General features: G+C 34.5%; 1 protein-coding gene across 3 annotated transcripts in view; it reads left to right on the top strand.

The window, feature by feature from the left end:
* The window catches only part of LOC131061789 (uncharacterized), a 48215-nt gene that overhangs the window by 18427 nt on the left and 8714 nt on the right, over positions 1 to 21074 (top strand). Inside the window, exons 3-8 of one of the 3 annotated variants that reach the window (XM_057995620.2) lie at positions 6758 to 6896; positions 7091 to 7173; positions 8526 to 8660; positions 8767 to 8871; positions 8971 to 9183; positions 18746 to 19022. In XM_057995620.2, the coding sequence (XP_057851603.1) occupies positions 6758 to 6896; positions 7091 to 7173; positions 8526 to 8660; positions 8767 to 8871; positions 8971 to 9114 (606 nt within the window). In that variant the 3' untranslated portion in view covers positions 9115 to 9183; positions 18746 to 19022. Of the gene's footprint in view, positions 1 to 6757; positions 6897 to 7090; positions 7174 to 8525; positions 8661 to 8766; positions 8872 to 8970; positions 9184 to 17814; positions 18141 to 18745; positions 19023 to 21074 lie in introns of those variants that run through there. The other 2 variants (XM_057995619.2, XM_057995621.2) reach the window with 2 other exon arrangements.

A 21074-nucleotide genomic window follows, 5' to 3' on the forward strand; every position in this document is an offset into this window, starting at 1 on the left:
TCTGTATATTACCCATATAAATAATATATACATAATAATTAATATGAGTTTCTAAGTTTTAAAACTTACAATAATAAAATATTAAAAATTATATTTGAATCATTTTAGTGTAAATCTTAAATTCTTAATATTTAATATATCATGTATGAATATATTTTAATCATAATAATTAAAAACTTAAAACAATGAATATTCAATAATATATACAATTAATAATATTGTTATTGAATCTTAATTTTTCAATTTGAATTCACCAAAAATTTATGAAATTTAATATAACTTAAAAATTAATATATGCAAAAAATAATTATTCTAAAGTTTGAATTAAATTTTTTAGAGTATGCAAATTATTTTAAAACTTATTTTTATTTTTAACTTTATGAAATCTTTGCTAATTTATTTTTTACGGCTGCATGCAAACTATGCTTCCATCGGTTTTTACATTTCACCCAATCATTTTTCTTTCCCATTTTTTTAAACTTATTTTTAACTTTATAAAATCTCTGCAAAGTCTTTTTTTTAAGGCATACTGGCGATGCAAAAAAAATGCAGACTATAGTAGGGTTGAATCAAGGAAAACATGTGAGAAAAGTGCAAAGCTTTTCAAAAAATACCTGATGATGATTGAACTCCTGCTCAGTCGCCAAAATCCACTGTGATGTCGTTTGGTGTCAAGGTAGGGTTTTAAGTTTTTAACAAAAAAAACGCTTTGAAAACATGTCTTTATCACATCATTTTCACATGTAAAATTGTATCCAACTCGTGCTGACCACGACCACAAGTTATGCAGTGGGTTTTTGGCAATTCCTGTGAGTTTTTTGGCAAGTTGTTGGCTTCCTTAAGCATGAGAAAACTTGTACATACACACATAGATACATACATACACAGATACATACACACATACACACATGTACACATGTACATAGATACATACACACATACACACGTGTGTATGTATCAATGTGTGTAGATATGTATATGTACATGTATGTATATTTACATATATGTATGTGTGTATGTATGTATGTGTGTATGTATGTGTAGACATATGTATATGTACATGTATGTATGTGTGTGTGTGTGTGTATACATATATATATGTTTGTACAATTGTACCATACCTGAGAAAAATCTGTTGCATTACAAACCCAAACTTTTAACACATACTTTAACCCAAACCCGATCTGACAACTTGGGATTTTGGTAATCGTTTGGGGATGTTTCCAATATATATGTTTGTACAATTGTACCATACCTGAGAAAAAATCTGTTGCATTACAAACCCAAACTTTTAACACATACTTGAACCCAAACCCGATCTGACAACTTGGGATTTTGGTAATCGTTTGGGGATGTTTCCAATGCATCGTTGCACACCAAAACATGATGGGTATAGGGATGGCTAAACCCCCCCATGATGTGTTTTCATGCATACTGAGTTTTTGCAGATAAGAGTTTGAAATAAATGAAATTGCGATTTAAAAGCTTTATGATTGATTAGCAATTGCATTCATTTAAAGTCCTTGGTTATCATAAATTGCTGAATAATTTTTAAAAATATTGTGAAGGTAACTATAAATTGCATACTTAGAGCATATAGTTACAAGACTTGAACTTGACTTCAGCTCAGCAAGCTGATTTTTGACTTAGACTTGGACTTTCCACTTAGACTCAGCAAATTGAAAAAACCATGAAATATAGAGATTTAAAGGGTTTAAAGCTTTTATTAGACACCCTTCAATAAATAAACAATAAAGACATATTAAACCAATCATAGACACAAGTATACATTTTCACGAGTACAAAAGTGAATTTATGTTGGAAACAACATTTTTAAATATATAGATATTCTCAAGTGTTTTAGGTGTCTGAAACTCTTTGATTATGATCTTCATGGTTGAGTCTTGAACTATGGGAAGAGCTTGCATCTCTCAGTCCAACATCACTACCTTTATGTGGGATCATGTGCTCATATCTCAAACAAGTTTACAATGTTGCTATAAGCCATAGGAGCATTACTGAAGATTGGGATTGACTTGGGAAATCTAAATTATAAATGTAATTTAATTACTTGGTATTTATTTGTGAAAAAATTGACAGGATGAAAAATATTGCTTCCATCCTTATTGCCCAAAATGATTTCCTTTTTTGTTATGCCCCTGCCATTGTAAAGAACAAATCGCAGCCTAACACCCTGATCGCAAGCCTTGAATGTGGGTCAAAGACCATGAAGAAAATTGCACATAACATTGGCATAGAGGCAAAGGGTCGATGCCATTAATTATGGGTAGTGACTAGCATTAAAGTAAAACAAAATTTAATTAAAAACAAACCCAAGGCAGCGTTTGGTATTGAGGAGGTGCATCTTTGCAAAGAAAGGGTTGGTGAAGAGGTGTGACCTCCCCTCCACATGAAGATATAAATAGGAGGACAATCCATTTGTTGAAGGCATGGAATGATCAAGCAACAAGCAAGAAAAGGATTGGGAAATCAGAAGAGAATTTATAGCAGAAATTAATTTTTATCAGCAGCAATTAAATTAAAGGATAAATCTATGAATAAAGTATATTATAGGCGTTTGTGTGTGTGTGTTCATGCAATAATGGTACTTACAGAAATTATTTATCATTGTGAGTAATCTAAAAGGTCTCTCATTCTAAATATGTAATAGTAGATTTGTATAATAATCCATTTTGAATTTAGTTGAAACGGATTGCAAATAGGAAAGCCAGCCAGCCTTCTAGGTTCACGAGAGATGAAGGATGACCAGCCTTCATGCTTCTTATCAAGTATGCTACCCAGAGATGGAATGGACGACCAACCTTCCATACTCATGGGCTAGGGGGTGGAATGGACCTGAAATCTTTCCGTGCTTCTGGGCTTGATCGAGAGGATGACCAACCTCCAAGGTGAACTGAGGGATGGAAACATGACCCACCTTCCATGCTCTCGCAATACAAGGGTGACCAACCTTGAGATTGCAGTTGCAAACATTTCAAACAAATTCCTAATGAGATTATTATAGGAAAATACTGGAATGACTTTTGCCTTAATTGGATTTCAATATGAATGATGCTTATGTGATATCATGGTGCTTACTAATGCTTAGTAAAAATAGACGTTATCTTGGCTTATGATTTAATGTCAGTTTCCAGTGACTAACATTGTGTGCAGGAGCTAGACCAGGAATTTTCTTATAAAGGGCATTTCAATTGGTAAATTTATACTCTTAAATGTATTACATTTCATATATTTGATTGAAATTGTGATTTTAGGGTAAATTTTTTGAATATCCCAAAAGGGGACATTACATTTTTTCTTTTTTAAAACTAGAGTGGGGGTTTCAGGGCAGCATCCCTCCTGGGGTTTCAGGGCAATGCCTAATTTGGGGTAGTATTGGATAGAGGTTAGGGTTGAGGGGTGGAGCTCCTACCACCAAGCCCAAATTAATCCCTTTGAGACCACATAGACCTTCATCGTGTGTGCCATTTTTCATGATTTTATCATTTTTAACCAAGCTCAGATGCCACACATACATTAGTGTCAATTTTTGTGTTTTCAACACAATATATTCTATCAATACATTGAGCTTTTAATTCATTTTTGATTGTACAAACCACGTTTCATTGAAGAAAACATTATCAATTCAGATTTGCTCTTCACATTGGGTATCAAAGAAACATTGCTGAGAAGAAGTGGAAGAGGGTTGGTTGCATTCCATGGGTGAGTAGAAGCTACACAACACTCTTTCCCAGCCATTGAACATCTTGCTTGTAGAAGAAGACACAACAAATAATTGAAATCCCTTGGCATATTGTGCTGTTTGACATTGGACATATTGCTGTTAGTTTTGAAGTTTGATGCTAAGGGACCATCAGACATGTTGCTGTAATTTTTTTGCTTTTTCTTTTTTATTTCTGTAGATGACTTAGTTGGCTGAGTTTTAGAGATGAGATTGCCAGTTTCCACATGTTTGGTAGACTCGGTGAGTCTGATGAGATTTGTGGAGTGATTGGGTCTTGAGTCTTTTGGACACATCTGCATCTGCTTGCTTACTTGTTGAGTCTGGGTAATTATTGTAACTATGCTCTAGAGTACCCAAGGAGTGGGAATGCATTGCATATTTCCCACTATGTTGGAAATATTGTCAATGATGTCAAGAAGATAAGAAGACAATTTTATAGATATAATTGTCATTGATGTCAAGAGTGGAAATATTAGTATTGGTGTCAATATTCAGTGATAAGTTTATAAGACACAATAGTTATGTTGATACTTCAAGAAAGCTCCTTGTATTATCTTTATAATGAAGTTGATACAATTGGAACCAAACGATTTGATAGTGAAGGATATCTATGATAAAGGATATCTGCAAAACAAATTTAGTTGTAGACAGATTTGGTTGAAGAAAGACAAGCCACCTATTAATGAATGGACATTGATCAAGTAACTACTATTAATTCGCAGCGAACTCCTGTCTAATATGGCAATTTGTTTGATCTCTAATTTTTCTAAAGATAGCGACTTTATGAAGAATAATAATTAAAAGTCAATGCTGCAAAGAAGAGGATGCAATGTTGTTGCTGTACATTGAGATGAATTTTAGCATGAGCATATAAAGGTTGTCTCTGTATTCAAGAATGGAAAGTGCCCCCTTTTGATTACCACGGATGTTGCTGCAAGAGGCCTTGATATTTCAGATGTTGAAATTATGAAGAAAAGATATTCTACGGAAGTCAAAATGGAAAACAAGCAGGTCAATCCTCTATGGAGCCGATCATCATTGCTTGGTGGATGATGTGATTTTGATTGTGCTATGTGTTAATAAAATATGGTTATTATTTGCAGATGCGATTTCTTGTGAAGTGACTTGAACATAATGAAGATGTTAATAAAGAATTGATAGTCTAAATTAACCGCAAACAATGAAGATTAATTTGAGAATTTAATAAAGGATATATGGTGTGATTTTCTTAAGGAGATATATGCAGCATGCTTTAACACAAAGAGCAACCAATATTACAGAAATTCCTTTAATAAATCTTGTGACTGTAGAAGTCAAAGTGAGGAAAACGTTTGTGTGATTCATTAGGCAGTGATGATAATAAACCGGAAATCGCAATTTTGTTAAGAGAAGATTCTCCTTGAAAGACAAGTGAATGAATGAGTCGAAGCATGATGGCCAAGTACTGACACATTAAAGACATTGACCAAAAAGAAGTCCAATCCTCATTTATGAAATGAAGGCATTATGTGTAGAAGCAGATGTTGATGATATGGCTGACATAAATAAAGAATGGCACTATGTATTAAGTATGTAGAGATCATACACGCAGCAAAAACTAAGAAAAGGAATTATGGTATTAAAATCTGCAGAAATTCATTATATTTATGTGGCCAACTCATATTAAGAAGGCAGCGATTTGAATTAGAGAAGCAGTGTTTTGATGTCGGTCGATAAAGAGTAAAGACAAAGGATAAATGTTGGGTAAATTCATTACTGCAATGATAAATCTTGTGTTCGATAAATTAGTGCCACGATTTGATATGGATAATCAAATCAGTTAAGGAAGCTACGATTTGACAATATGAATCAGATCCGTTGAATGAAAAAGCCACGTATTCACTAAGGCACAAATTGATAAGCCACTGTTGAAAAGCCTCTATTGATAATGCATTTTGATTAGAGATGTGATTGAATAGAGATTAGCAATCTTAAGTAAAAATAATAAGAAAGTCACAACCGGTTATTACAAGAAGACACAAATCTTCTTGAATGGACACGTAAAAGATATATAAAGAAAATTCAATCAGTTTGAGATAGGTTGTGTGTGTGTGTGAAAGAAAATCAATCTGATAAAATATTTTCACAAGATTTAAAAGGAGGAGAATATTTAAATGTTGTCTCAAAATTAAGAAAAAGACATTAAGGAGACTTGTTGCAGATTACAAGAGGATGGAATGTTCAGTCTATTTGCGATGGATTTCCCTGGTAGTTTCTTTGTCATCTCCAGGTGATTATGGTTTTAAATATTTTTTTCTACCATGATTTTGATTATCAAATATCAATATAATTATTCTATTTCAATAATTTAAATGTTAGATTTTTTTGTTTATTTTGTTTCAAGTATTTAACATTCTTTAAAGATATCCATTTTCTGATATATATAGCCGTCTCCAATTACTTGTTTTCAACTTTTTTTGAAAGTGATGTACTAATATCAGTAGCTGTCCTCATCTCCTGTACCAGTAGCAGCACCCATCTTTTGGTAGTGATGCGTAATAATTATGTTATGTTCATTTAAATCTTTTAAAGTGGCAGAGATGCACACACAATTGTTCTGTTGCCATAACACACCTGGTTTTTGAAAATAGGATACAAGTATCTGGCCTACACAGCTTGACAACTTAGTTATATAGTTTGCCTGGCATATGGTGGATATTTTGAAGTATGACTACAATGTTTCTGTCAAATTTGTTAGCGCCTAATTTTAAAATTGGGGTGTTCTTATGGTATAATTATTATTTTATGTTTATTTAAATATTTTGAGCTTGCAGAGATGCACACTCAAGTTTTCTCATGCCATAATGCACCTAGTGCTTGGAAATAGGATAACAATATCTGGACTACATGACTTGACAACTTTGTTATATGGTTTGCCTGGCATGTGCTAGTTATTCTGAAGTACGAGTAATATGTATTTGTCAGAGTATAGTAGCTAATTTTAAAATTGGGGTATTCTGATAAGTGAAACAGGTTTTGGAGCTTGGCTGTGGTAGTTCTCAAATGTGTGAAGGATTATACTGGGATGGCATTACACAAATTACTTGCATAGATATTTCATCAGTTGCAGTGGAAAAGATGCAGAAACGTCTGACAGCAAAGGGCCTTCATGGTTTGTGATTGAGGTGCTCTTTTGTATGTTCTATCTTCAGTTGATTTTTTCTAGTTAAAGTCTCAAATAAGTATTGCTGCTTTTTGTCAACTTTCTATATAAAGACAACTCATTAAATATTATGTATCACTGTTTCTCAAGCTTTTAAAGATTGTCATACTCTAAACTAATTTAACATATATTTTCTTTTACAGGTGTACAAATCCTAGTAACAGACATGTTAAGCCTTCCCTTTGAAAGTGAAAGTTTTGATGTTGTCATTGAGAAAGGGACTATGGTAAGCCTACTAAGAAATTCAATTCTTGGTATTATTTTAGAAGCTAATAAGCAGCAGTAGAAAATCGTATCTTGAAAAATTCACCAAGCTTGCATTCATTTAGGATTACATACAGCTGCTGAATGGGGGCAGAATGATAAGCTAATTGGGATTTATACTGTTTATTTCTTTTGGACAGATGATAATAGTGCATGATGAGCACCTGCTATGTAATATTTTTATTTCACTTGACACATGTCGTGCACAATTACAAGTGTTTCTACGAGTTTTGGAACAGTGGGATTGGGGAGTTGGGGGCTGGCGGGGTGGCTATTAAAATAATAAATCAAAATTAATCTTTGAATTTCTAAATTACAAATAAATCAAATTTGTTGATGCTAGAGGAAAGATGGTACTTAAAGTTGAATGTCTATGAGTGACCTAACTAGGTTAATGGGATTTGTACATCCAGTTACAGTAGATAAGTATCAAGTGAAAAAGAACCCTACAAGCTGAAATATTGAACAGAACAAATGCCTTGTAGGAGTCTAGAACCATTTAATTGTGAATATGACCTCTGCCTTCTCTATGGAGCCATTAATGCTTTCAACAATAATGCTAGGTGAGGATGCAAAAAGTTGATCCCTGTTGAGGAGAATCAACTTCTGTTGCCTCCCTGTGTTTCACTATTGAAGTTTTACTTTCTTGCAATTCTGCATTTATTTATTTGAGGAATGTTCCCAATTATCAGAATTAGAAAACGTGATCATCTAGTTTTAATATTTTTTATTTCAATTGCACCTCATTTTTTGGCCTTTTTGATTTAACCCTTCCATTTTATTAAATTGCTTCAACTGACAAAATCTGATTGATTTATTGGGCTCGTTCTTGCACATGATTGGCCTATGCTTTCTGAGGCTATCTTAGCTGTTGTTTTGATTGATGTTCTAATGTTCGACTTGTTTACACTTGTTATTATTTTTTCCCAATAGAATGTTTTTTTAACAGTGACAAAATGATTCTAATTCTGTGTCCTTACTCAACCTGGTTCCACTTTTGGCATACTAAGCTATCTTATTTTAGTTTGTTTTGCTTATTTTTTCAAGTGAGGCATTTCTGCCATTGGTACTTCTATTCAAATGCATAATCAACAGATTATAAATGTAAAAGAGTACCTTAAAATATTAAATTGCATTTCAAAGAGGAATTGGATACTTTTTCGACAATAGAATAGAAAGGGGAAGACATCTTTGATATCCTCTTTTATATTGTTTAAAAATTAAATGTTTGGAGGACTTATTTGGTAGATATTTAGGCCTTTCGAGTCAAAAGTCATCTTATTGACAGCAAATTAAAACTTGCTTGATTTGAAGGATGTACTACTTGTAGATAGTGGCGATCCATGGAATCCAAAGCCAGAGACAGTCAATAAGGTGAATGCAATGCTTAGAGGTGTTCACAGGGTTCTCAGACCGGAGGGCATCTTTATTTCAATATCATTTGGTCAGGTATTAAAGCATACTTCCTTACTATAAACTGTACAATGATGACCAGCATGCACTAGCAATGCATTTACCTTGTGAATGTCTTTGATTTTTTCTGTGTTCTTTACAGCCTCATTTCAGGCGCCCTCTTTTTGAGACATCTGAGTTTACCTGGTCCATGCAATGGAGTACCTTTGGTGATGGGTTTCATTACTTCTTCTATACCTTGAAAAAGGTATTATTCTTTACCCTTTTTGGGTTAATTTTCTTATTTTTTGAACGAGGCAAAACTTACTCCAGTAGTTCTTTGTTTAACATCCAATACTTCTTGCAGGGATCAAGGAATCCAAACTTCAGTCATGACAAAAAAGAAGACAAATTAGTTATGAATGGTATTTCATTGTATCAGGAGCACTTAGATTCGGAAAATTATCTATTTAACTCAAATCTAGTTGATGATGAGGAGCTCGAGTCTTAGAGCCTCATTGCTCTAAATCATTACCTTTGAAAAGATGCAACTCACTTCTTGTGAATGATTTGATGCCAGGTAAATTCACCAAAATAATTTGTATTTTTGCTAATTTATTTATTATCCAAGTGTTAAGCTTTAGTGCATGGAGGTATAATCACTACCGAAATCTCTTCATTATGCTTTATCTGAATGAATTCCAACTGAATGCTACAGAAGAGCTATTACTTCTTGTTCAATGCATTTCTTTCCTTGCATATTTCCACAAATTTTAGATTGGTTCTTATTTATCTCAAATCATATGCTGGTAGCAGAATGTTTATTAAACCAACTTCTAATGGCGTTGTTGAAATCATGAAAAAGTTGAAAGCATGATATGCTGAATTTCACAACTCTAATAATGAGATAAAAGGGGAATTGGTTGAATGGATGAAAAAATATAAAGTGCTAATGTGGAAGAGCTTCATAGAATAATTTGCGTTTGTCTATTCTTAGAATGCATTGGCTGTTTATACTCTGAAGGCATACTATGGTCACTAGTTTTGAGAAGCAGCTATTGTTGCAATATTTAACTAAATTTTATGCCCCATTCAAAGGTGGTGTATTCTTGTAATGATTATCCGATTGAATTAAGGGTTTAGGTCAAGGACTAAGCTTGTAGAAATTGCCAAAAGATTTGAAATAAATTAATAATCAGAAACACATTAGAAGCTTTTATTAGAAGTTTAGTCTAGTTGACACCAGCCAAAAAACTTGATTCTAGGTTCAAGGATGACATAATGATTTAAGAGTTTAAATGCATCAACCAAAACTCTACAATATAGCCATCTTTTCAATGAATAATCATTATACATCAATACACAAGTGAGGAAAATATGGGGATGCCTTGGCAATCAGAAGAAAAAAAATTGTTTGGTTTTTGCTTGGACGTGTCTGTTCTATCACTTTATCTGATGTTGCAAAATAAGGTGAATGGAGCTAACATCATTGGAACATTATGACATTGAATATGCCAAATAGGGACTTTGTGATTTGGTTGTGCCTGGGACAGTGACAAAGCTAGCGGTTAAGAGAAAACTCAATTAGAGTGTTGGCAAGATACCTTCCAATATAATAAGTTTCAAAATCACTTACATCAAAACTAATGTGAAAAGGCATTCTAACTAGAAAATCGACACAAATTTCTAGTGAGGTATGAGTGCTTTAAGGACTTCAATGTCATGGATTATAATAGTTTGCTAAGACTAATAAGAGAATTAAGATCAAGACTATTGTATTTTTAGTAAGAGTTGTAAGATCCCTTACCCAGTATCACCTATACTTCCCTATTTCTTCTGTTCCAAAACTTCTGAGTTGCAAGTTTGCGTAAAATTTGAATTTTTGGATTTAATATGGAGTTTTCTTAAGTTTAATATCATCCATTGCATAACAGAAAGTAGATAACATACTGATCATAATAACTACATTTCTCATCGAATAAATCATTTAGAATTCAAACAACTTATTGAGTAATGAAGTAAATAATTTCTGACCTTTGTTGACAGCAGTAGTATGCTTTACTGGCAAATTTACTCAAGAGATGCATACAATGCGGCACCCAGAAGTAAATAACAGTTGTGTACAGCCAGCACAGAAGGTCTTCCAGATTGTATTACCCAGAAATAAATCTCTCCAACATACTGTGTCAGAATAATAGGAGTCTCACAGCCAGGTAAGGAGAAAGCGCACCACCATCATCCAGAAGTCCACACCAACAGCAGGGATGTATTCACACCCAGCAAATAATGTTCAAACATTAACCATAACCCACATGCCATCATGCTCTGAACTGAATATTTATCAAATCGATCCCTGCAGATTATCATGTGCACACAGATATACTTCCACTGAGATAATATAATAGCAAATATCTTTATTATTGAAATTCGTCTTCAAAGGACGACTCTACAAACTTGCTTTGTAGTGATTGCTGACCTGCAATCACTCCACGGAGAAGGGTTGGGCTTTCGTCCAAACCTTCAAGCTCCAAGGGTTTGCGTCCTCAGAAACTTCAGGAAAGGGAATGAGTTACATTCAATTTCAATAACAATCTGAATATGTTCAATTCATCCACAAACCTACCATTATAAAGACTCCCATCAACCTTCTAGAAGACAGGGCTACATTTAATGCTTGAGGCTGAGACGAACATTATTAAATAAAGTGACAATTAAATATTATTTTATTCAAGTTTATTAATTTTAACTAAATTTATTAATATTAAGTTATCCTTTGAAATAATATTTATTCTTGAACATCTTAATTAATTAATTTAATTAATATTGCTTTATCGAAATTGGGGACATTATAGTTAACAACCCTATGCACAGATTTTGAGATATTGGAGATCTCATACACTTGCAACAGGAGATAATACTGAATTCATCAAATGCTTTGGTGGCTATAGACAAAAAAATATTGACAATAATGAAGAATTTTTTTTGACAATAATGAACAAAAAAATTGGCGATTTAAGGACCATCAAACACATTAATGGCTGGAAATCCAAGGACCAAAACATTAAAGGAGTGCCAAATGCATTGATGACAAACCGTAGAAAGGACCAAAAAATTATAATAGTAGGTGCCAAATGCTCTAACTCTAAGTTATCAATCATAAATTGTTTTTTATTGTAGTCATCATATCATTTGTTTTATGTTAAACTATATTTGGTGCATGTAATGGATATTATTGACAACTGTAGCAATGCACTGAAGTTAAGATGTTAGATTGAGTTACCGGTTCTTGCCAAAAAAGGCTGGGTCCTGGTCCTGGTCCGTGCCTGGTCCTGGTCCGAGCCTGGTTCGACCTGGGTCCCACCCGGGTCCTGCCCAGGCGGCTGGGTTCCCTATGGGTCCTGTGCAGGACCCACAGGGAACCCAGGCGCCTATGCAGGACCCGGGTGGGACCCAGGAGGACCCGGGTGAACCCAAGCCCGTGGGTTCCCAAAAACGGGGCCCATGGGTTAGAAAACAAATAAAAACAATTAAAAAACAAAATTTTTAATCTTATTTTAACATCTAAACCCTAATCCGCCCCCTTTATGATGCATTTCATGCATCAAAACATGCATTCAAACCGTTCTACTTGCATTTTTGAAGATTTTTTCTCTACAATCAGGTTTCTTAGTTTTTGAATTTTTCTTCGAAGGTGACGACTACGAAGGTGTGAGACACCCATCAAAGGCATAGGAATAACTGGAGAAGGAAGATTTAGCCATTAAAGGTAAGTGAATCTGAATTTTTTTCAAGTTTTCAAGAATTTTTCCAAGTTTTTTTCAAATTTTTAAATTTTTTTTTGAAGTTTTTTTAAATTTTAAATTTTTTTTTTAAAGAAGTCTTGTATATTTTTTTACACTTTGTATGCATAGTATGGGGTTATAATGCCGAAATTTTAATAATTTTTTTCAATAATGTTGTGCTTTATCTTTTCATTTTAGGTGCATTATTCATATAATCATACATAATGGCTGGAACTGGAAGTGCAAGTGCAAGCTCTAGTTCAGTTGCAAATGTCCGAACTGAAAATATCCCCTTTAAAATTGATCAAGATTCACCACTTTGGCATTATACAACAATGATCAACCCAGTGTCTGGTGGTGGGGGTTTTGTTTGGCAGTGCAACCATTGTGGCACTGAGTATACCAGCTCATACTTTCGAGTGAAAGGCCACCTTTGTTTCATCCCTGGGCGTGGAATAAAATTTTGTAAGGGATCAGATGGCAAGGGGCTGTCAAAAGCTCTAGTTTTGGGATATATTAGAGAACAAGAGGAAGCTGATAGGAGAAGTAGCAAAGCAAAGACTGATCATCCTCTTGTCCATCCAAGCTCAATGTCTCAGAGGCCTTCTAGTAGCATTGGCTCCACAAGACCAGCTAGTTCACATCCTTTCATGTAAAACCCACCAGTTGATGCAGTAGAGAATCAGAATGTTGTGGCTTCACGGAAAAGAGGCCCATTGGATTTTGCCTTAAAAAATGAACTGAGAGAGATTGCAGATTCCAAAATTGGACGTTGCCTTTATGGCAATGGGCTTCCTTTCAACCTTGTTAGATCACCTTACTTTCGGGACATGGTGCATACTCTTTGCAATAAACCTTCTGATTATGTTTGTCCAGGGTATGAAAAGGTGAGAACCACCTTATTGGCAAAGGAGAAAGCATCCGTAGAGTCACAGTTGAAGGTCATCAAAGATACATGGCAGGAAATAGGTGTGACCATTGTTTCTGATGGATGGAAAGATTGTAAAAATAGGCCATTGATCAATGTTATAGCAGTGTGCCCTAAAAGGGCAATGTTTTTGAAAGCAGTGGATTGTGAGGGGCAAGTGAAAGATGCAAGTTTCATTGCCAATATCTTGATAGAATGCATTGACATGGTGGGGCCTCAAAATGTTGTCCAAGTTGTAACTGACAATGCTAAAAATTGTACGGCAGCAGGGACTATAGTGGAGGCTACATATGGTCACATCTTCTGGACACCATGCGCAGTACACTCACTCAATTTAATCATGCAAAAGCTTGGCACACAAATTGATTGGGTGAAAAAACTGTATGCGGAGGGCGAGGAGATTCAAATGTTTGTGACTAATCATCATATGTCACAAGCCATTTTCAGGACCTTCTCTCAGTTGGAGTTGTTGAAGGTAATTTATAATTACTAATTTTAAATTTTATTTTTTATTTTTTTAGTTTTAAATTTGTATTTTTTATAGACTTACATTTGATATATGTTGTGTATTTTGTTATGTCATGTTAGGTTGCTGAAACACGATTTGCATCTCACACGCTCGTCTTAAGACGACTTCTGAAGGTGCGAGACGCCTTGAGTTCTATGGTCATCAACAACTTGTGGAGTGTATGGAAGCAGTCCCACATAGAAAGAGCTCTAAAAGTAAGAGCATTGATCCTTAGTGAGAAATGGTGGAATGATGTGGAATATGTTTTGAATTTCACTGAGCCCATCATGAGCACGATCAGGTATGTTGATACTGATCTCCCATGTTTGGGTGAGATTTATGATGGCATGGATTGCATGGTGGAAAAAATAAAAGAAGTAATAAATAGAAAAGAAAATGACCCAACAGAAACATTTTTCAAAGTTGTGCAGAAAATTGTTGTTGGCCGTTGGAACAAGATGACCACCCCCTTACATCTCTTAGCATTTGCTTTGACGCCAAAATTTTATAGTGCAGAGATGCTTGCAACACCAAGGAGGTGCCACCATATAGAGATGCAGAGGTTGCTTCTGGCTATAGGGCTGCCTTTAAAAAGATATATCAAGATGAGGAGACAAGAAATATTGTCATGAGGGAGTTTGGCCAATTTGTATGTGCAAAAAATCATGATGTTGTAGCTCTTAATGCTAGATATGGGATGGATGCTGATGAGTGGTGGTATGTACATGGTCAAGGCTCCGTTTACTTGCAGCCTCTTGCAATTAAACTTAACTCCCAAGTATGTGTCTTTTTATTTTTTATTTTTATAGTTTTCCAATTCCATTTGATGCTATCATATTTTTATTTTATAATTTTAATTTATAAATTTCTAATTATGTTTTAACTTTTAACAGGTTGCAAGTTTTTCTTCAGTTGAGTGGAATTGGAGTACATACTCCTTCATCCACTCAGTCAAACGTAATCATTTGGGTGCAAAGAAAGCTGAGGATTTGGTCTACGTACACTCCAACCTTCGTTTGTTGTCACATAAGGACCCTGGATATAGTGAGGGTGTAACAAGGAATTGGGATCTAGCCCCTGAGTGTGCTGATTTAGATGCTACAGTTGCACAACTTTGCCAAGTCTCTATAGACGAGGCAGTTATAGAATTTGAGAGAGACATAGCTAGTGGGAGTGACATTCCATTTGATATTGGTTCAATTGATGCTGAATTTGAACCACTTGATGACCTTGGGCTTGGGTTGGATGCTTCAGATGAAGATGAATATGGAATTTAAATCCCATAGATGGCTTGTAATTTGAATGTTTAACTTTATACTTTATTGTGTCATGACATTTTCACATTTTGAAACTTGAAACTTGAATATTATCTTTTTTGCAAATTATGAATATGATATTACATGCAAAAATTATGAATATGATATTACATTTATGATTTACGATATATCAATATCAGAATATTTATTGGCATTGGCAATAATGGATTTATGATTTATGATTTATCTGTTATCATTTATGTATCATTGTATGGGAAAGTTACATTGTATGTTTCATATTTGTATGTTTGAACTGTGAACATATATAATTTTGATGTTTGAAGTTTGAACATATATATATATATATTAAAAAAAATAAATATATATATATATATATATATATATATATATGTACGGACGAACCCGTACCCGTACCCAATTTTTTTTTTTTTTGGTCGAATCCGCGAATCCGTACCTGAATCCGAACCTGAATCCGAACCGGAACCGGTAACTTAGATGTTAGATAACAATTATTATTAGTTCCTGCCATGGAACTATACCGGAGGGCTCTGTCTTAAGCAGTGATTAAAATTTTCTTTTCCTACCAATCAGCTATCAGTTTAAAGACTTTAAATTATTACCATTTTAGAATATGAAGATTTAAAATTGAAACACGCTCAAAAATGTTAACTAGGCAGAAATTTGTCCGTTTTCTATTGGCCTACAGAATGTCAGCAGATGCTTTCCCTTTCACATTGCAAGAAAAGGCGCAGATTCCAAGTTAATGCTGTCTGTCCTTTCTGATCCTTTCTGGCTACTTTGCTGCTACTCTGCTGAGATGGCTGACATGGCAAAACAAACAGATGGAAATGGAAGAATAGCATTACACATGCTTGCATTATCTTGCAAATCTTTCAACTTTATAATGTTGCTTGCTCCAAACACACTATGGGCAGCAGTAAACTTGTGAGGATTGTCAGGCGGAAAGTAGGGAGCAAAAATGCAATTCACTCCACATCTTCTTCGCAGAATTTTACACACTGCACATGGAAATGAAGATGGCTTTCCGTTTGCACTACACTTCATCTGAAACTTCCAAATCAAATTATGGGTCAAAGTAAAAGGGTAAACCAGAATGCATGAACAAACCAGAAATCTAGAACTGATGATGCCTTACTATCCAATATCTAATGCGTTCGATCACCACCTCACCTTTCTAGTTTCCATTAAAATTATTAAATTCGGTCGTGACCTGCTAAGAAGGTTGATGGTGTTTAAGCAGACTGATCTACACTACATTTGCAGATGGCAGGGCTCAAGTTCATTCTTGCCCGTTACTAAATGTTTATATAAGGCAGAAGAGATTAGCATGACCTAGCTACACATTCAACAGTAGTACGACGGCTAACAAAACCCAAGATTACTCTGATGTTGACACTCAGAGAAAGGAAATTCTAGTAGGTATGGTATAATAAAGGGATTTTTCCACAAATCATCTCCAAAAGGCGTTGTGTATGAACTAAAAAATGAAGTCCGCAGTAAAAATATTACAACGAATTGGGGATTCAATGCTAGCCATTTTTTAGGAAGTCCAGATTAATGATTACTATTAAAGGCTAGCTGGTTTGCTCCTGCCACCCATAGCTTAAAAGAGTGGTAAGATTTTTAAGTGACATGTTTAAGCTGTCAAAAGCAGAGCATGTGGATAGGCATAAAATGAAAATGAATGGAAGTAGTAAGGCAAGAAAAGAAGCAGAAATGGGTCCCATAATTGACAATAGATAAATTATGCATTTTAGCTGAAAATCCAAATACATTTTGTGAAGGGTAGTCCATTTGCCCCAGCTTATCTACTTGGTGCTAAAATACTATACAAAACGACACTCTTCCCATCTTAGAGCCGTATTCTTACAGAGAATGATGAAAACTTTGGGATCTGGCGTAGGAATGTGTCAAAGGACTTTTGGCCCTCAGAAACTGTGACAGAATTTGGCAAAGTTTGAAATACATATCGTCGTCGTGGTCACATCATTGATCTATTAGCTTTCCATCATCAACCGCTGTGAGAACCATCGTGATTAGTCAGACCTCGGCGAAAGGGATGATGGTGCAAAGGTGTATCTATAATTCTTGTTTGCTTATATTGCACACAAAAGTTACCTGCTTTTTTAAAAATGTACCTATGCTGCCTTTCGGGAGAACAAAAAGGAACAAAATTGCAAATATGTAAAACTAATAAGTTAACAAGAATGTGTAAAAGTAACTAGGGTTGAATCTAGGTGGAAATTTATCTGATGGAGCATTTTTCTATTGTAATCATAGAAAAATGGATGAGAGATATAGATTTAGCAAATATTCTAATCATATAAAATAATATTTTTCCAATTTTTTATTTCATTTTAAGAATGAATGATGCTTTTTTTTTCAAACTTCAATTTTTTATAGTACATTATTGATTGTTGCCAGCGACTCCTTCTGACCTAGCATTCACAGAAAGGTCGGCGAAAATATCCGCCCATTGTGAAGGAAAGTAGTAAAAATGTTGAGAAATCTGCAGGAATCGTCACAAATGGCAATGGCAGAGAAATAGCTTTTGCATCACTATGTCTGGAAATGAAGTCAATTCTGCTTATAAATTTACAGTCTGAATTTTAGTTTATGTTTATTTCTCGTCTACTTATAAAGTTACAGCCTGAAGTTCAATTTATGTTTATTCTCATCTGTTGAGAGTATGCAGCGCTGAAAGGAAAGCACTGTAAAAGCACAGAGAATGAGGACGCCGTTGAAGATTCCAAGCGCAAAGCGGAGCAAAGTAATAATAGTTACTGTATGGGAAAAACTATTGGAATTTTAGGCAAAATATGTAGGAGTCTCATCAAGAATTAGCAGCAGTTGTCTATTTTTCCATGTCACCATACGGCCATTTACAGACCATTCTTAACAACCCCAAATTTAATATTTTTTGACCTGCCAGCTTGGCAGGAACTAAGCTGCAGTGTAGCCCTTGTTTCATTACTCAACCTGTTTAATTGTTTTCAAATGTTGTGGAAAGGGTTGATGATTCATCACCAATCTTGGTAAGATGAAAAAAATCATACTTAAAATAGTTTCATAGTATTTTTTTTTCTAGCTTGCTTGATATGAAAGGTGGGTGAAGGAAGTGAACATTATTTTGCTTGAATTTTTTCAATAATTAGTTGACGATTCAAAGATTACATGTTGCTTGAACATTTAGAGTTTAATTCATTGTCACTAGGAGATAAGGGTACTTGGAGACGTCAGATATTGATACGGGGACAATTACAACTAATTTTCAAAAATAGGAGACAAGGGTACTTGAAGATGCCATTTTTTAAAATATAATTTAATAACTTTTTGAAAATATCTTGACATAGAACTTTGAAAACAAGAACAGTAATTTAGTCATACAAGAATAGTAAATAGTAAAGGCAATTTCTCTTTAGACCATTACAGTGACATGAAACCAGTCATACAACTGTTTATGTCCCTCTCAAAAAGTCTAATCTACTAGTAGATACAATCACTATAACTTTGCATGAATTTTTGCATCATCCAAAATATCAACATGAAACATTATGCAGATTTATTTTATTTATTTACCTTCCTTTTTTGCCTTCTAATGCATTTTGCCCTAAGTTTTTTGGTAGGAGACGCCAATTTTTGGTTGGGAGACTTTGGAAACGATGGAAGATGGCGGCCAAAAGAACTGTATGCGTCGGAACATTTCCATGGATGTCTTCGGTATTGGAGACACATCTCTGTCTCCATGATGTGCCTCAAGGAGCACAAGACACAACCTTGGATTACCATGGTTTAACCTTAACAATTAGATAGAACTGAATCCCCAATTTGACAACATAAAGCAAGTAATGCAAACTTACCATACATTGAAATGAGGTAAGAAATTTTTAAGGATGGAAAGTCTTAGTGGAAAGAAAAATGTCTTGGATTAAGAAATTTTCAGTAGTGGAATGAGATATCTCTTATAATACTTAGAGTATTATTAAGTACAAAATACAATTGAATAGGGAAAGAAAGCTTAGAATAGAAAAGGGTGGATCTACTAATAGAGGATGCAGAAAATGAGTTACATAATAATTTAATCACGATTATTGTCAACTAGTCCATAATTGGTATGGAATAGTGTTCCACATGTCTCTAGAGGTTTGGGTGATGACCTTGATATCTTGGATGTCTTAGAGATTATGGGGGATTGGAGGAGATGCCCCTTTTTAGAATTGGACAATATGTTTATGTGGTAAAAATAAATAAAATAAAAACCTTTCTAGGACAAAAATGCTAAGAAAAACCCCTACAAAGCTGAAAGGCTAGAATTGTCATTGCAAATTCACCATATTGTATTTATTTTTAAAATTTCAACTATGTTTAGTTTGTTTAAGTTATTTTGATTACTCATACCTATTGTCCTTATTCAGTAAGGCTTTTACCGTCTCCAAGTTCCCTTGCCATGGAAACATAAAAAAAACACTAGTATCTACTATTATTTAATTCACCAACACAAATCTTCCTATATATTTACACCATACTAATTAAATAAAATGTTCTTTATGTTTAATATGGAAAATCAAACACTTGCAAATTTACACCATACTAATTAAATAAAATGTTCTTCATGTGCAAATTTTGTAAACATGAGTAAAAGAACAAACACTAGTGAACAAAATAACGTTTGACTTGGAGAAACACAAATAGATTAACTTTTAGAAGAGATGGGGAAGTCTTCCTCATGCCACCATTTCTTTGAACTATTATAGGTCATTGCCTTATTAATACCTCAATGGCCATTCTTTACATGAATAACATGTCTTGACAATTATACAAGCTTTTTAAATTTCACATAACATTTCCCATTTACACTTTAATCTCTTAAAAGACTCTTAGGATGTAGAAATCGAAATCTTAGTTAGATAACTTCATTATAATAGCCTCTTCACGAGTCTTATAATTTTCTACATCAACCTTAAGAAGCTAGAAAACAATTGGAACATCTCAAAAAAAATAAAAATTATTTGTATCAACTATTTTTTGTTGCACAACAAAGCTATCACATCATATTGTTAGCAAAAATGAATTGCCATGTTAAGTAGGCGTTGAATATTTAAATGTGCCTAAAAGGTTGTCTTGAAACTCAATTGACATTGCTAAAATCTATTCAAGTTCTATCCCCTTTGTGTATCTATACAGTAAAAAATATCACCCTCATCACCCTTAGTGGCAATTGGGACATATGGTGCCTCCTCCACGTTACTTGGAGGACAGGTTCGCCAACTTGTTCTTTTGTCCATCAAAGAAGTCCATGTCAGCGTCCCCGGAGGTGTTACCAACTTTGTTGATCTGATAGATTCATGGACACAAACGCAACGCGCTACCGTCCCGCCAACTTGCCAGGTAGCAGGTGGCCGTTGGGATGATACGAATTGCGTTAGGAAGGAATCGTAACACCTCCCTGTGCGGCCACTCACATTCAAACTCGTCCCTTAGCTTATATCCTTGGTTTTGGGGACATTCCCGGGGGATCTTTTGGTAGATTGGAGACTTGCTCTTGGAAATTGAAGGTCTTGGAGACAACAACACCATTTTTTGCAGCATCGACGAGCTACCAAGTTTACCAAGCATACCAACACTTGCCAAGCACTAGGGGAGTAATCTAACTCTATCTTGCATGTCCAATATCTCGTTTATTTTCCAATTACCAAATAGCATAACATTGTCTTTATATTTGTCTTTGCATTCTTCTTTATCAACTTCTTCATCATCTTCCTTTCCCGCGACTTTTTGGGTTGTTCGTGGAGGTGGAAACACCAAAACAAGGGTTTGACTTGGGCAAACTCCAAAACACAATTCCCAACATTTTCTCTCTTGCATGTGTGTAGGGATTACGTTGCAGGATTGAGTGTCATATTGTAGAAGTAAACATCACAACGAGCATCTTGGTGAGTTCGTTCCTAACTTCCT

Source organism: Cryptomeria japonica, chromosome 4, assembly GCF_030272615.1.
Source record: "Cryptomeria japonica chromosome 4, Sugi_1.0, whole genome shotgun sequence".
Lineage (NCBI taxonomy): Eukaryota > Viridiplantae > Streptophyta > Pinopsida > Cupressales > Cupressaceae > Cryptomeria > Cryptomeria japonica.